This window comes from Colius striatus, chromosome 8 (genome assembly GCF_028858725.1).
Source record: "Colius striatus isolate bColStr4 chromosome 8, bColStr4.1.hap1, whole genome shotgun sequence".
NCBI lineage: Eukaryota > Metazoa > Chordata > Aves > Coliiformes > Coliidae > Colius > Colius striatus.
In genome coordinates this window covers 33,911,874-33,928,341 of record NC_084766.1, presented here as the reverse complement: position 1 = coordinate 33,928,341, position 16,468 = coordinate 33,911,874, and the positions used below count along the sequence as shown (strand labels likewise).

The 16,468-nt window shown below is 38.0% G+C and overlaps 1 protein-coding gene across 4 annotated transcripts in view; it reads right to left on the bottom strand.

The window, feature by feature from the left end:
* Positions 1–1,872: 1,872 nt before the first annotated feature.
* WDR11 (WD repeat domain 11) overlaps positions 1,873–16,468 on the bottom strand; it is a 39,081-nt gene continuing 24,485 nt past the window's right edge. For all 4 annotated transcript variants that reach the window (XM_062001626.1, XM_062001627.1, XM_062001628.1 and 1 more), the window contains exons 14-29: positions 15,860–15,968; positions 15,397–15,521; positions 14,836–14,983; positions 13,830–13,936; positions 13,262–13,376; positions 11,494–11,665; positions 10,255–10,363; positions 9,397–9,459; positions 8,446–8,511; positions 7,559–7,730; positions 7,215–7,310; positions 6,171–6,336; positions 5,539–5,636; positions 4,428–4,573; positions 3,519–3,598; positions 1,873–2,456 (exon numbers count right to left, since the gene is read on the bottom strand). In XM_062001626.1, coding sequence (XP_061857610.1) covers positions 2,299–2,456; positions 3,519–3,598; positions 4,428–4,573; positions 5,539–5,636; positions 6,171–6,336; positions 7,215–7,310; positions 7,559–7,730; positions 8,446–8,511; positions 9,397–9,459; positions 10,255–10,363; positions 11,494–11,665; positions 13,262–13,376; positions 13,830–13,936; positions 14,836–14,983; positions 15,397–15,521; positions 15,860–15,968 — 1,930 coding nt within the window. In that variant the 3' untranslated portion in view covers positions 1,873–2,298. The remainder of the gene's footprint in view (positions 2,457–3,518; positions 3,599–4,427; positions 4,574–5,538; positions 5,637–6,170; positions 6,337–7,214; positions 7,311–7,558; positions 7,731–8,445; positions 8,512–9,396; positions 9,460–10,254; positions 10,364–11,493; positions 11,666–13,261; positions 13,377–13,829; positions 13,937–14,835; positions 14,984–15,396; positions 15,522–15,859; positions 15,969–16,468) is intronic.

The window sequence follows — 16,468 nt, the reverse complement described above, 5'->3', positions numbered from 1 at the left end:
TTCTTCCTTTTGTTTCTTTCATAGAATCATAGAATGGTAGGGGCTGGAAGGGACCTTTAGAGATCATCTAGTCCAACGCCCCTGGCAGAAGCAGGTTCACCTAGATCAGGTCGCATAGGAACATGGCCAGGCGGGTCTTGAAGACCTCCAAGGAAGGAGCCTCCACAACCCCACAGCTCCATGCTCCAGGCTGGGAATTAATGTACTCAAACCCAACATTTCACTAGTACTAATAAGGAAGATGTGATGAATATGTTCAAGGATAACCACTTCCTCTACTAAAAGCAGCCCTGAGCACTCTGCCAGTCCAGAAGGCAAAAGGACAACAATTACACAACCAGAATTCAATCCCAGTGCAACAGAAAACATTTTTTGTACTGAACAAAGATAACACAGAGATTTTAAAAGTTTGGTTTTATTATTTTACACTCTAGTTTCATCATAAAGGTTTCAACAGGGAATGCCACACAGCACTCTGCAACCTTCACACCTAGAAGTACACAGAAACATTCAGTATTAAAGGCCTTTCAATGTGCTTCAAAAACATTAAATTTATAAATCCAAGAGTATACTAAAGCAGATTATTTTTCAGAGACCTATTGACAAATAATTCTATGTGATCTGTCCAAGAACAAGCTTGTGTGTGCTTACATTAACTCTGCAGCAAGCTTGCCCATGAGTACTGCTACCAAAAACATAAGTAGGAATTGAGGAGTTTCATAGCAGTCAATGCAAAGCAGAAATTAGCCTATTGTTAATTAGTTAGTTTTTCTCAACTCTGATGCTCAACAGTTAAAACTTAAGGCAATTTCATCATACACCTAATTTCCCAAGCTAAAGTAACTACACTGAACAGAAAGTATTTTGTGGCGCATGTAAGATGTGGCAAGAAGAAACAAGATACATTGCAGTTAAAACATGTACTTTTCTATTCAGAGCAATGAAACTCACCTTTCCAGTTTCACACCATTATTGAAAAGTCTAACCTTTCCAATTTTGTCTGAACTGCACTTTTAGATTTGAATTAAGAGGTTTACAGAGCTAAGAGATGTCCCAAAGCTGCTGCTCCTCCAGGAAGCAGTGTACAATGCATATCCACAAATACCCAACCTCAAGGAGAATCCAACGCACTACTAATGTAAGTAGGCAAAGCACAAATTACCTTCAAATGTGAGACATTTTACATGATATGATTCTTTTCACTATTGCATACTGAACTTCAGTAGCTCCAACAACTTGGTAGAAAGAATAAGTTTCATTTTTAGCCAAGACACATGCCCCAGTCTTCTATTTGCAAGGGCAATTCAACATCAGCACCCATTCCTCAGCCATAAAAAACAGTAATAAATAGAAAAGACATATCTGACATATGAAAGAATAATGAAAACAAGTTCTCATGTACTGAAATACTGGCACAAAAATGAAAAAAAAGATGCTATTGGTGGACCACAAGATGTGTTAGCATAAAAAGTAATTTAAAAGCCAACACTTTGGCTTTGCACAATGCTGCTTCTGCCCACTGGTAATCACACATCCAAATAAGCAAAACACTGAGTGTTCTGCAGGAGCCTCTTGCTGCTTTTGAGGTAGGGTCTTCTCCCATCCTTTGATCCCATGAACCAATCAACAAAATGCAGAATTTAGTTGCTAAAGTGTTCAGAGAGGTCACTTAAGGATACAATAACTTCACTGAAAAAAAAGGATGTTTCATAGATTTTTGGAATGGTAGGAGACTTTTGTATGTAAATCTGTTAAGAACTTCATTCCAGACAGTAATGGAACTGACAAAACAGTGAACTGATACAAAACAACAGCAATTTTTAACAGAGAAATTGGATTGAGAAAGCATAAAGTCCCAGAAAAAGGACTGTGTGTTTTGTAATGGATGTTTATTCTTTAAATATATTTATATTTGTATAGTACAGACTGTATACATATAAATACAACAGTAGTGAAGAAATAGAAAGATCTGATTCTTAAAAGTAAATGGAGTAGACTTTTACACAGGTATAGAACTCTCTCAGCATCTTTCTCAATTTGTCTTCTGCTACAGTTGAAAATGTTGTAAATATGCTTGTGCGACTTCACCACAGGCTTCCTTCCCATCTCGTGAAATGAAGACAATTTTAACATGAAAATAAACACAGAACTCTTCTTAATGTTGCCTCCACACACATTCAACACCATTTGCTCAAATCACACATCAGCTATTACAGCGATTCAAGAGAAAAATGTATTTTCACCCAGTGGGATCTCAGTCTGAGAGACAACTCAAATCTCCTCATAAACGAAACATTCTTACTCTTGTGTCACTTCCTCTTTAGGCTGCTTGAGCTCAATCAGTAATTCTTTACCACTTTCCCCTGCTTTTGAGGCAAAACGAAGAGCTCCCTGTTTAAAGCCCAGGAGCTTCAAGCTTCTGGCATAGTCTGCATATATAGCATGGATCAATTTATGTAAACAAAGCATTAAGGAAAACACAAATGAAGAGTAAAATGAAAAAAAAGACAGAATCTTTTCTTTTTCTTCTCATTCCTTAGCTCTCCCAGCCTGAAAATGCTGAACTTTGCTGCCAGTTGTACTGATCCAATAATATTCTGCACAAGTAACGACAAAAACATTGCTTTAGATTCTACTTCTGAATGCCTATCAGCATTTCTCAGGCACTATTCAGAGTGCTGTGAACTAAACCAGACACATTTCAGATAAGCAGAAGCATGTCCCATAATACCATCTCATAACATGCAAAAGAAGAAACTGGAAGGTCATACTACAACTGTTATTCATTTATCACATGTATCTGGAGTTATCTACATTCACTTATTTGTGTCTTGTTAAAATCTGCCAGCTGAAATTAGTGATGACTCCACAAAACACAATCAGGTACTGTTTACATCTGCATTACTATTCCTTGCATATGCTGAAATACAAAAATTAGAGCCATTCAATGTTTCCAGAACACCAGGTTTATGTGCAGACTGAAGTGAGCAATCTTTTAAAACACTTACTACATTTGCAGCTCTGACTGGGACCTGTAATCTTGTTTTGTTTTCACTGTCTCAGATCTGAGCCCTTCATAAAGGGCTTCTATCTCTAAAACTTTATGTTGGTGAACAGAGGGATTCAAAAGGAGGGATTTCTCTTTTTTTTACCTGAGATATTCTGTTTGAAAGAGAATTGATCCACTGATTTCACTACTCGGTCTTCAGTAATAACTTCTACTTCCAGCAAAGAACATTTTAGCATCTGCTCCTGACTCTCCTATGTTTGCTATTCTCACTTTTAGTTGGATTTACAGTGTCATTGGCCTCAGAGAGCATAAGGACAAGGTAATGCTATGGATTTATGAAATGGCTTATTTTCACTTGTTTCCTTATACTTACTTCAAACTGCACACTCTGGAAAATACAAATAGGAACTCTTATTCCTATTCAGACTAGTTCATCTAACGTCAGCTTGTGCCTACTCACTGTGTATGAGCACACAGACACCAAAGCAGGGCTTCAGAAAAAGGATATTTGTATCATCATTAACTTCAAATGCCCCATATTTCAGACAAGCTTCAACAAATAAAGCTGCTCTGTCAAAGTACCTCATACTGTCAAATGGAGGGAGAAAGAGAGAGAATAATTTGTTAGAATACAAAGCAGAAAAGTATTCCAGGATATCACATCAAAACACTTGCACACAGAGTTTCTAAAACTTTGCACCTAGGTCTGGAGTGGAAAATCTCTTCTGCACAAAGAGCTATCACTGAGGTAAAACAGTATCACCACTTAGCTGCCATCCCAGCATGTATTAACACTCCCACAGCACACACTGCTCTCAGTTTCCCAAGTTGCTCTGGACTTCTCACTGCATCTTCATGCTTCACAGTCCTTAAGCACCCATTGCAGCATGCCAGTGCTAAGTGCTCTCCTCATGGAAATGGATGCTGCTACTCTGCCCTCCAGGCAAGATTGAGGAACAGGTCATAATGTTCCCATGCACTGCCTCATGCTCCTCTTGCAGCCATTAGTCTGGCACTGCCTTCTCCCCAAGCTTCTTACATCTCCCTGTCTTTCCTTGCACTTAAAGACCTCCCATTTGGTGCAAAATTTTTGAAAGATCAAGGCTCAACTTACTCAGAAATAATCATAGCTACTATAAACTGCTACTGCTTGGTCAAAGGGTGCTAGAAACCTTAAAGCTTGCAGCCAATTTAAATGCTGCTTTATTCCCTGAAATCACAAAAAACCCATCAGTTCCAGCATACAGAAACGACAGACACATGGCTGAGGTTAAAGTCAATTAAAGAAAACCATGTCAGAATAGAAACAAATGTCAGAAACTGCACACAACCTCCCTCTCCCTTGACTTCTGAGTCATGAATGCTTAAATAGCAATTCTGGACAAAGCAGATCCAGATTGTGCTGTGTCATCTTTACCTGTGCAACATCTCTGCAACTTTTGTAAAGCACCCAAGTGACAAGAGGACAAGAATGGCTTTGGACTTCTGGTTGACTTGTGGAGAGCAAAGGTGATCTACCCAACGCTTCAACACATCAGCACACTCCTCAGAGTTCAAACGAACCTTTAAGAGATGGGAAAGCAGTGATGAATTCTCAGCTGCTGCCTAAAAAGAATGTTCTCCTGTTTCATTTTTTTTTTTAGTGGAATACTTTGGGCAGAAGTAAAATCATCTGAAATTACCAGTTGAATTATAAACAGTACACTTATCCCTTGAATTAACACAATATAAAGGAAAACCAGCAACACACAGGTGTATATATATAGGTATAGGAGTGACCACTCAGGTCATGCCATGTTTACCTGTGATTAACATTATTTTTACTACTACTGGTCTTTCTGAAAACCCCAGTGTCAGTAAGTTAGAAATCTTTATGCTTTACTGAAGACTCAAGGACAAAACATCTCTATTTTTCTTAAGAGATGCATTCACTCACTCAGAAAATCTGAATACAACTTGTTCCCAGACATTCTGCAGCAAATGCAACAGAAACCTTACTGAGACACACTGGAAGGTCATCCTTAGTCACTCCTGTCCATTAGAACCTGGAGAACATGCTGTGCCTAGGTACTTTCACTGTAATTACATCTGCACACCAAAACAGAAGGTGACACAAGTTGATGTGGTGGGTGCTAACATTAAAATCAGCACACGTGCTACACGGAGCTCAGCACAGAGTCATTCCCTAATCACTTATACACTTCCAGGAGTGAGTTTTTTTCTGTAGTTTACTATGAACTCTGTACCACAAACTGCTGCTAAAAAAATTAGAAAATTGATTATTCCAATAATTTTTAAGCCCCAATCTTGTCAAACCCTCTGTAGTCAAAAGGTTGAAGACAAAGCTGTCAACGGAACAGATTTCACTTGTCATAGCTTGAGACATGGAAAGAACTGATGACGATATTGCAAACTGATGTTTCAGTTTTTTAACTCTGGAGAGCTTTAGCATCCTCATCAGCCTTCATACCTACACATACTAAATAGGTCATTCATGTTGGCAAACTGCAAACTGAGCAATGACATACCTTTGCAAGCCAAGCTGCACGATTCCATTCGCCATAAGTCTGCAAGTAGCGACAGGCATCAGCAGCTTTATCAATCAGACACAGTAACTGCACACCCTCTGGAAAACAAAAAGCAATAAGTTAAGGGAAAAAGAGTAATTTTCCCAGGCAAGTACAGATATTTGTGCTTTTTCTGAGTGTTTTTGGATATTTCAGTCAATAATTGTATGGTGAACATCTCTTACACCAAGCAAAACTAACCTGTAAGAAAACACACTTTTTGAAACAAATTCTGAACTGGTAAGGAAACTAAGTCCATATTTCAACTGCAGTAAAAGACATCAATTTCTAAGCCATTCTTTAATTAGAAAAGCTGAAAACTTAATCTGCTCAGTCGCTTTTTGTGCAAACAGTTGCTAAGAGAATTACTCCAGAAATACATTTTCCAAGGAAAATGAATCAAAACAAGTTGAACTTTGTAACTGAAGCACTGATCATTTTTGTGTTAGCTATTCTAGGTAGTGCATACTATAATATAGGCAGTGTAGAAGATTTCCTACAACAGGACTTTCACCTCTCCCACCTCCATTAGCAGCCTTAATTATCAGAATTACTAGTTTAGAAGCAAATGGAAAATTCAAGTGACATTTTACCTGCAAGCTTTCCATTGGCTATCATGTTGGTTGCTACCAGTTTAATGGTACTTTGAGATGGACCTGATGAGGTGACAGTTGTGACCAAGCAAGCTTTGAGTGAATCACAGTAATAATGCACATTCTCTGAACTTGTTTCTAACAACAGTTGCACTGCTCTGTCAGTCTGGCAAGAGGAAAAAAAACAACACAGTTTTGACCACAACATACTTGTTTAGTCTCTATATTTTTAACCTTTTTAAGACATGGAATAAATAACAATGAAAGTTATTCTAAAACAGAGTACAAAGATATCTACCAGTGTAGTAGTAATTAAGATTCTATTGCAATAAAGCATCTGTATTAAAGACAGCATTTAAAAACCCATCATGAATATAATGCTTACTCAAGGACTAACATTTCCAGAAGAAGTCAAAGAAAAACTTAATTCAGAATGTTTATTTTCTTGTTTACAAAAACTTTTGCAGAGTTATAATAAGAAGAGAAGCATTTAAAATGGGCAGGGAAGAAATAAAACTGTGACCATGCAGAAACCGGCCAGGACTGAATCAACACCTGATATTTTAAAACAAAGGCAGAATTTATCCATTTAAAATGTCAGGTGCAGCTGAGACCTAACCAGTGGGGGCTTATGAGACTGGCTGCAGACACCCGTTCCTGAATGGAATGAATCACTGCAGGTATGTCATCTCTGCCTGTTACTATAAAATGAGGAGCCTGACTTCTAGAGAGGTCACTCTGGTGAAGTGAGTCAAGCTGATGGCACAGACCACTACAGAAATATCAAAAAGCCACATTAAATACATATATATATAAATACATCAAATCCATTACAGTGCTCTAAACTGGCCTTTTAAAAATCCCAATAAACTTGTATTTTAAACAGACTATCTACAAACTAAATTCTGGCATCTTTTACTGGTTCACTGAGTGAATACAAGTATGAAGTAATACATAGGAGCTACACAAAACTTTACTCAAATAGGATAAATACAAAAAATGGACAGGGAAGAAGAACAAAAAATTCAAATATTACCCACAAACCTGGCCCAAGAGAAGCAGCTGATCAGCACATTTCCTGGTGTGGTCATACGTTGATCTCTTCACTTCCTGGAGATTTACCCTTTCAAGCTGGAATTTCTGCACAAAGAAGGAAAAAATTAATATGTAAGACTACCATAAGAAATAAACCCAAGCATTTAAAAGATATGGAAGTATTTTGAGAGGTTTTGGAACTTTCTCTGTTTTTAAACAAGAGAGAGTGACTCAATCCAGAGCAGTGTGTTAGTAGTAACAGTGAAATACATATAATGAAAAGCTGTAAGACAAGAAGGTTACAATGCTGAGTGTTTATTGGCTGAGGACATTCTTATTAAGTACTTTGTTACCTGGAAGTAATGATTCTCACAGAGTATGTCATAGCATATATCCAAAGGATTAACCAACTGTTCTTGAAGGGCAGCTGCATCTGCTGGTTTTGCAGACTTTTCCTGGGATAAGCTGTGCAAATAGTGGGCAGCAATAGTCCAGAAATGCAGTTCAGATTCATCCCCATACAGCCTGAGAAGATACAAATCAGGACATGAAAGATGTCTGTATTTGTTCACATGACACACAAAAACATTTAAAGTATCTTTTTAGAGACACCATGTGCTCTTGTGGGCACCACAAGCACTTTGCATTAGTGATGCGAACAAAGGAATGACATTCAGCAAGACAGATCAGGAAGAGGTTGGTCAGAAAACTGTTACAACAGCAATGAAACTCAGTGAATGTTCAGCATATAAATATATGGAAATTGATATTATGATTTTATAGTTAATCACTAATATCCCCTTTCAACTACAGAAAGTTATTAAGTTTGGAAAACACCTCCAAATACAGACTAAAATTAGCTACAGTTTAGGCAGAACAAATACATTTGAAATAAAAACAGGCCTTCTCCTGTTTGCACATAATCTATTGTGAAGTTCTCAGTTCCACTTGTGGGCATTGTACAACTAAATACAACAAAGTGAGCAGAACTGCATTTATGAAAGTATCTCTAAGACTGAAAGAAGTTCACTGCACCCAGTAAGGAAATAAAACTCTTTCAGTAAGGTAACATTTCCACTCTCAGCCCTGAAAACACTCTAATCCATGGCTAACAAAGTAGGAATTGCACTGAGTTAAAGGAGACTTATTTGAGTACTTAAACTCCAGCACATTCATATGCATTAATAGGATGAAGATTTCATTAGAACACATTTGATTTGGTTATTTGAATCTCTACTACCTGGCAACTAGGAGACATCTTTGCAAGAGAGTAAAATCCGGATCAAGCAGAAGTTTCTTTATGTCACTGCAAAAAAGAAGAAGACAGAAATAATCTGTACAATGCTAGGCAAGTTTTATTTATTTGGTTGCTTTTGAACACAAATAGGATTTGTCACCTACAAATTAGGAAAGAATTCAAACCTCCAAATACATCATTTCTTTTCCAAAATGAAAAAATGCCTCTATCAAAACAATTACAACAGTAAGTATCCCTACTTTGAAAGAGAATTGATCTCAAGGAGCAATACAAAGCTGTAAATGGGTCTGCAGTGTTTCTGCTAATTACAAGATTAATTTAGTCACAATTTTGCAACCACATAGTTCCATGGCATAGGAGATGCACATGCATGAGCCTAGGTTTTCTACATATGTTTAAGACCAGCTAAAAATAGACTGTTACCTTTTCCATCCTACTAAGCAAAAGGACAAAAGGGAAACGGAAAAACTTCTGTCCATTAGCTTGAAATGCAATTTTTCACAATTTAAATGCAATGACAAAATCTGTTTTCTGTGTAAGCAGAGCAGTGTGAATAAACATGACTCTTCTTGAAGTGTCTTACAATTGTTTGTCTTATCTTCCTCAGAGCTTAAACATCTTAGCAAACCTTGGAGTATTTAAGTAGCCATATCCAATACAGCCTGGACCAACACCACAGAACATCACTGAGATGTACTGCCTAAAAATTAGGAATGCTCACTAGTCAGTTATAAATTACAACTCATGTTGTCAGCCACTACTACTATCCATGTTAAAGACTCAATACTGGCTTCCATCAGCCACTTAAACTGTGTTTTGGAAAAAGTCATTACTCAGGCTTATATTTAGAGAGGCAAAAAGCATTCTTTCTTCAAGAAGTTGCCACAAATTTTAGGGGTTTTGCTTCTCATACATTAACAGGAAGATTCTTACTTGGACAATGAATTCAACTGCTCTTGAAGAAGGTTTTTAATATTCTCGTTCTCTGGATAATCACTGCATAAAAAAAGAGGGGAAAAAAGACAAGTGTTCACTGTATTACCAAAATGACAGAATTAGCTGAAATGAAGTAGTTTCACTGGCAGTAAAAAAACACTAGAACATATACAGAAACAATCTTTCATGTTCTTATGGTAAGGGACACCTGCAAGAGTCTTTGTCTACTTATAGAAAACAGTAATGAAAGATTTGGTTTGGTTTCTCTCAGCCTCACACCTACTACCACCAATCCTTCTTTTCCCATTTGAATTTTACTCACTAACCTCTATTGTGTGACCACCACTATACATCAAGACAATGAAGGATACAGAAAGGTGCTTCTGCTATGATGGGAAGCGTGGCTCAGTGAAGGTACAGACAGGTCTATTAGATTATCAGTTAGACTATCAATTCTAACCACACATTAGGAACCAATTCTGGCTATTCTTACATTAACTTCTTGAACAAAGAGAACATACAGTTGTTCTCTGAAGTAATATAACCTATAAATGACATAAAATCATTGCTAGTATTTTAAAGCAGACAGCAGTTTTCAATTGCCAAGTGCTACTGAAAGTCAACAGAAATAAAACCACTTGATCTTAAAGCCTCTTCTAGTTATTCTTAGTACTATTTCTTTTATATTTAACCAATATTTACCAGTTTTAGTAATAAATACAGAAGCTATTATATTTTTGACTGTCCAAAAGAGTGAGGAAACTTACAGGTATGACAGTTATTTGCACAGAAGGATTAGTAAGTATGACTTTTTTAAATAATAATATGCATCTAGAGAGATCTAATTCTTCTTACATGTTTATAATATCTAGAGAGTATTTCTCATTCCATGGCTGATGTAACAAGAACGCTTTTAAGGCTAATGAAGCCCTTGGAACGAGCAGATAGGGGCACCATGCAGGTTCTGAAACAAAAGGAAAACATTAAGTGGCTAATGTGCAGTAACGCTGTGTCAAGTAACCACAAAATGTACCACCTTCAACCACAAAATGTACCATCTTCTTTGAAAGCACTGGTGGAAAACCATACATCACAAACCACCACCTTTTCATGTACACAGTGTGAGTTACTAGACATAAAAGTTTATCTTTACACTTCATAGAAGGTACAGAGTTATCAACCAGGTTCAAATGAGAATTTTGGGACATTCCATATTGAAATTAGCCACAGACGCCTGGAATACATTATACTGGCATTAAGTAAAGCTGTACATGATGATTACTGCTACTGCAAGAGCGTGTTGGAAAATCATAGAATCATAGAATGGTAGGGGTTGGAAGGGACCTTTAGAGATCATCCAGTCCAACTCCCCTGCAGAAGCAGGGTCACCTAGATCAGGTCACATAGGAACGTGTCCAGTCGGGTCTTGAAGACCTCCAGGGAAGGAGCCTCCACAACCCCTCTGGGCAGCCTGTGCCAGGGCTCCCTCACCTCACGGTGACATAGTTTTTTCTTATATTTAAGGGGAACTTTTTGTGTTCCAGCTTCATCCCATCACCCCTTGTCCTGTTACTATCTACTACAGAAAAAAGTACTGCCCCAACCTCCTGACACCCACCCTTTAGATATTTATAAATGTTAATAAGATCTCCCCTCAGCCTCCTCTTCTCCAGACTAAACAGCCCCAGTTCCCGCAGCCTTTCCTCATATGAAAGATGTTCCAGTCCCCTGACCATCTTGGTGGCCCTGCACTGGACTCTCTCCAGCACTTCCCTGTCCTTCTTGAGCTAAGGAGACCTGAACTGGACACAGGACTCCAGATGAGGCCTCACCAAGGCAGAGCAGAGAGGGGGAAGAACCTCCCTTGACCTGCTGCCCACACTTGTTTAGGAGATTAAAATTGTATGAAAACAACCACCCATACAGCCGAGGCCTAACAAATGTATGTGCATCTATGTAACCATGATAGGGACACTTAATCCTCTACACATGACAAATCCCTGTTCCCATACAAGTGCTGGATATTTTTATGGTCCCCTCTCAAAATGAGGTATTTGGCAGTCCAGAGCAAAACCAAAAAAGAAATCAACATACCTATTAAGTCCTGTTCATCCATTCTAAAACACGATGGCTTCATGGACAAGTCTAGAACTCTAATGCACCCATCATCTGATGCCAAGACCACTTTGTCTGAAGTGCACCAATCCACATCCAGGATTCGGAAATTCACATTTCTTCCACTTCTTAAACTGCTCACCATTTGCACCTTGAAAGGTTATTTTTCAGTTTGAGTAGGCTCTCCATCACACAGTGTAAGACACTGTCAAATAGCCATGAGGCACTCCACAAAATTTGCAATAAAAGCTGCAGTTAGTCATAAATCATTTTAATGATGTTTTTTTCTGGAGAGTGGGGAATTTGGAAACCTCAGAGCAATGCATTTGACTGCCCTGAAACAATACTTTTTCCCCAATTGAGAGCTGAGAAAAGATTCTTTGAGCACAGCTGTACAGTTGCCTTTTTGTGTATCAAGGTGGAGGTAAGGTTCTACTTAATTAACTCATGCTCTTCATAAACCTTTATACCTTCCTCATAAATACTAAGCTTGCCTACAAATACATTTGGACATCCTATTTAACATAACATTACTGGTAGAGGATGATTTATTGTCCACAAACAAAACAGAGATAAACAAAATGTTCCAAACCACAGGTCAGTATTTAGACGTTTTGTAACCCTTCTGTATCACCACAGAACATTGTTAATATAAGAAACTATTAGCAAATCCTTCACTGCAGTCAACATTCTGATTCCTTTCACTTGTTCTAGAGCAGAGCATGGAGTTAGACAGATGTAGGGTACAAAATCTCTAGATCATGATTACCCTCAAGAGAATTAGAGAAAAATGTGGAAGTATCAGATAACTGGTTGTAACTAAAGGTGAAGTTCTAAGGCGAGGACTGAGACTATAAAATATTTATATAGATAATCTGAAAGACTTTCCTCTGAAAACATGAAGTAATTTTAAAGGCTTTCATGTAGGAATCTCCCTTGTCCCAGGAAAGAGAGAGGGAATAGCTACAGAGGGAGTATCCTATGGTAGCAAAACTATTCAAATCTGCTTTAAGCAGACATTCACACACATAGAATCAGAGAATCTTAAGGGTTGGAATATTCTACTCTGCCTACATAATTCAGTTGTTGGTCCTATCTGCTGTTCAACTCTTATGGAGAGTTTCGTATTGCTCAAATTAAGTGTCTGAGTTTGGAGTTGCTGCTCATTAGAGAGTTAACAGAAAAAAATCTCATACCCTGAATTTACTCCAGGGAGCTACCTTGAAACAGTACAATTATCTTTCCTTCCCCATAGTACTATAATCCCCTGAAAGGCCTAAGAGGCAAGTCTCAGAAGATTTGTGAACATCACTACTGAATTTCTGAGTAAGATGAGAAGCTAGACAACGTTAACTAACAAGTGTGCACCTTTCTAGTATTCCCTAACAAACCACATCTATGTCCTGAAGAACACGCAACTATGCATAGAAATTAAGAACCTGTATTGAAAATACTCTCTCGTCCAGAGATCAAATTCTAAGATTGAGGGTTCCCCCTTAAATTTTCAATGCCTGCCTCAAATAAATTACGAGAGAACATCAAAGAGCATCTCAGAGATGAGTGAAAGGTACTTTTCAGTGCTGACAGCTTAGGAAAGCTTTATATATTTTTAAATCTCTGAGAAAAGCCACACAACTGTATCATACAAATGTCAGCAAGAAATCATGACTAAGTGAAACTTAATCCCTGACTTTCAGAAGTAACGTGTATTTTGCAAAAGAAGTGCATATCAAAACAAGACACTTACCTCTTTGGAATCCCAAATTTCTGCACCATCACTGTACATTGCCAGAAGTTTTTGATTTCCTTTCCCTGGGGCAAAACGAATCTTTTTCACCCAGCTTCGGTGTGTGGGAATCCCCCTGAGAAAAGCACAAGATGAGTACCAAGTATTCTGTACCTAACCTTGTGGGTAGTTAAATCCTTTACACTAACATTGCAGGTCTTGATATTGTACAGATTGAGAACAATCTCTCTCTCTCTATACATAGACACAAATGGCTACCCAAATTATGAAAACTAAAAACATTAAGTGCTGGAAATCAATGCCACGTTACTTAACGTTTTACCAGAAGCCATTGAAAGTTAAATGTATGGAAGAAATCTAGCTGTTCTACAGACTTTGATAAAATGTTATTCCATTTGCAAACACAAAAGATGAAGTGTAGAGAACTGTAACACACTAAGCATTTCCTGAAGTTTTGTTTCCAAATGCTTGCATTTTTCCCCTCAGATGACCTCCTACGGTGAAGAACAAAAATGAGGAGGAAATAACAACATTTTAACACTCTTTATCTCCTGTTTTGCATACATACCTGGATACTCTAGCTTTTAAATCCCAGAAGTTTAAGTTTCCATCAACATCTCCAAGAACCAGGATATCCCCTTTCCAGGCAATACATGTAATGCTACCCATACTTCCCTAGAAATATTTAATAAGCAGATCAAAATCTTGTGATTAACAGAGTTGAACATAAGAACAAGCATTTCAACATTAGTACTGAACTTTCAAAAAATGTTGTATGACATGACAGTCCAAATTCTGCTCAGCTAAAATAGAAGCAGTTCTATTGAAAACCAGCATTACTATATAGGCTGTCACATTTCATAGAATCATAGAATGGTAGGGGTTGGAAGGGACCTTTAGAGACCAACCCCCCTGCAGAAGCAGGGTCACTTACAACAGGTCACATAGGAACATGTCCAGGTGGGTCTTGAAGACCTCCAAGGAAGGAGACTCCACAACCCCTCTGGGCAGCCTGTGCCAGGGCTCCCTCACCTCAACAGTGAAATAGTTTTTTCTTAAGTTTAAGTGGAACTTTTTGTGTTCCAGCTTCATCCCATTACCCCTTGTCCTGTTGCTAGCTACTATAATAAAAAAAGGATATCCCTCCTGACACCCATCATTTTAGCTTTTGTAAGAAATTCTGGGTTTAAAGCAATGGAAATCATTTCTCTGTCTCTTGTTGCAAGGAAACACCAACATAACCAACCTCATTATTTGCTAGTGTTTGGATTAGTGAAGTAAGAAACAAAAATTCCTGGTTTTAAGTTCAATTTGTCAAAACCTTCAAGAAGAACTGTAAAAAGAAAGATTGTTCTTCAGAGTAACTGGGAAAAACCAAACTTAAAACTGACAAAAGAGTGCTCTGGCCCACTCAAGTCCTCCTTATGATGCAAGATAAAAATCTTTTAACAGAGCATGGTCGTGCATTAATGGCCACTTGCCAATGCAAAACTTATCCCTGATTTTTTCTTTTTCTGGCAATCACAGCTAAGAAAAAAATTAAAGCATCAGTGATATAGAATATTGGAACTCACATCAGGAGGAATTCTTGCACTGTCTTTTACTGTGTTTCCTTCTACTGTGAGATGATAAACCTGCCCATCAGCACCAGTAAACACAAAGTGCTCTCTGGCAGAAATGTTCTGGCTCAGCTCCGATTTACTTTCAGCTTCCTGTAACAAGCTTTAAAAAGAACACAATGAGACACGGGCACCTCTTTCTTGAAATTGGAATTGCAAGGCAACTTCTCCCTTACTAATGCACAAAAACGCACATATCCTTCAAAACAATTTATCCAGAAGAAACAGTTAACTTCCTCATACAGTCATGGAATGTTTGGAAGCAAATAAGAGTTTTACTTCGAGAACCAGTTCACTCATGAATAGCTACAGACACACCTGAGAGAAACAGGCACACTAAATCAAAGTAAGCACGTATAGTAAATCAAAGTTCCACATCTAAAAGCTAAAAAAGGCCAATAAAGTTGCTTTGCCTGATGTGTCCTCAAGAATCAGATTCAAAATATTCTGTTCAATAGAACAATGGCACATGGCAGAAGACAGGATGGATGCAGAAGAGCATTATGTCAGAGATACCTGATCACAGAAGACTCCACGCTGCTAACTTCAGCGTCTGACGCAACGGTCTGCCGGGCCATGGCCTCCCGGGCTGCCAACTGCTTCTTCCTCAGGCTTTTTAAGTTATGAGAAGGTGACCACTCCTGTGAAAAATTGCCCAAGAGAAAAAATAGGAATTGGCAAATGTTTGCCCCTTTAATTTGCTGGGGATTTTTCTGTTAACTATTACACCTTCAATGAAGATTTCTTTGAAGCTTTCTATGACATCTCCCTCTGTCACCCACGGAGCAAACCAGATTTTGCCACCAACACCTCCTTTTTTCTTGCCTCTATTTGATCATTGATGAAAACAGAGGAGTGAAAACATTTATCTGTATACTACAGGCACAGTAACTTTTTGCTGCAAAATTGTTCACAGATTTTTCTACTATCTCAACATACTATGTTTCATAAACAGCAAGTAAGAGATTTTATTACTTACCAAAGCAGTCACTGTAGGGAAGTTTTTAGACATTTCTCTGAGCAGAGTACATGTTCTGACATCCCAGATCTCCAGCGGTTTGTCTTTAAATACTACAGCTAGATACTGCCTAAAACAAGTAAGAATTTACTACATCAAGAGTAATCACTCAGTTTTAATTTGAGCATTTTTACTTCTTACATGTTGTTCACACCAGCACTCTGGAAACCCTCAAAAACTAAGAACAAGCAGGGTAAATTAATTTGGTTCAAATGTCCCTCTGAAGCCTGGGACTTCCTTGAGTTACTGAGGTGCAAAAGAGTGTCTGAAAAGGAATTAGAAACAGAAATTTCTGTCAGGTGGTACTGCTCAATTACTGTAAAGCAGACAAGGGAACTATCTCAGAGAAAGCAGCAGGATGTCTAATTTAGCCAGATTCAGCCCAAGCTGATGACTGCACAAAGTATCAGAGCAACACACCAAGACAATAGCTTGGACAGATTTCTTTCTCTACTCCAGACACATGTCACTTCTCTAATCCAGTGATAACTGAACATAAAATCCTCTTACACTAAACTACTTGTCAGTTATGTCTTTACATTTTTTATCTATGGAGCTAGAAGAGTAAAA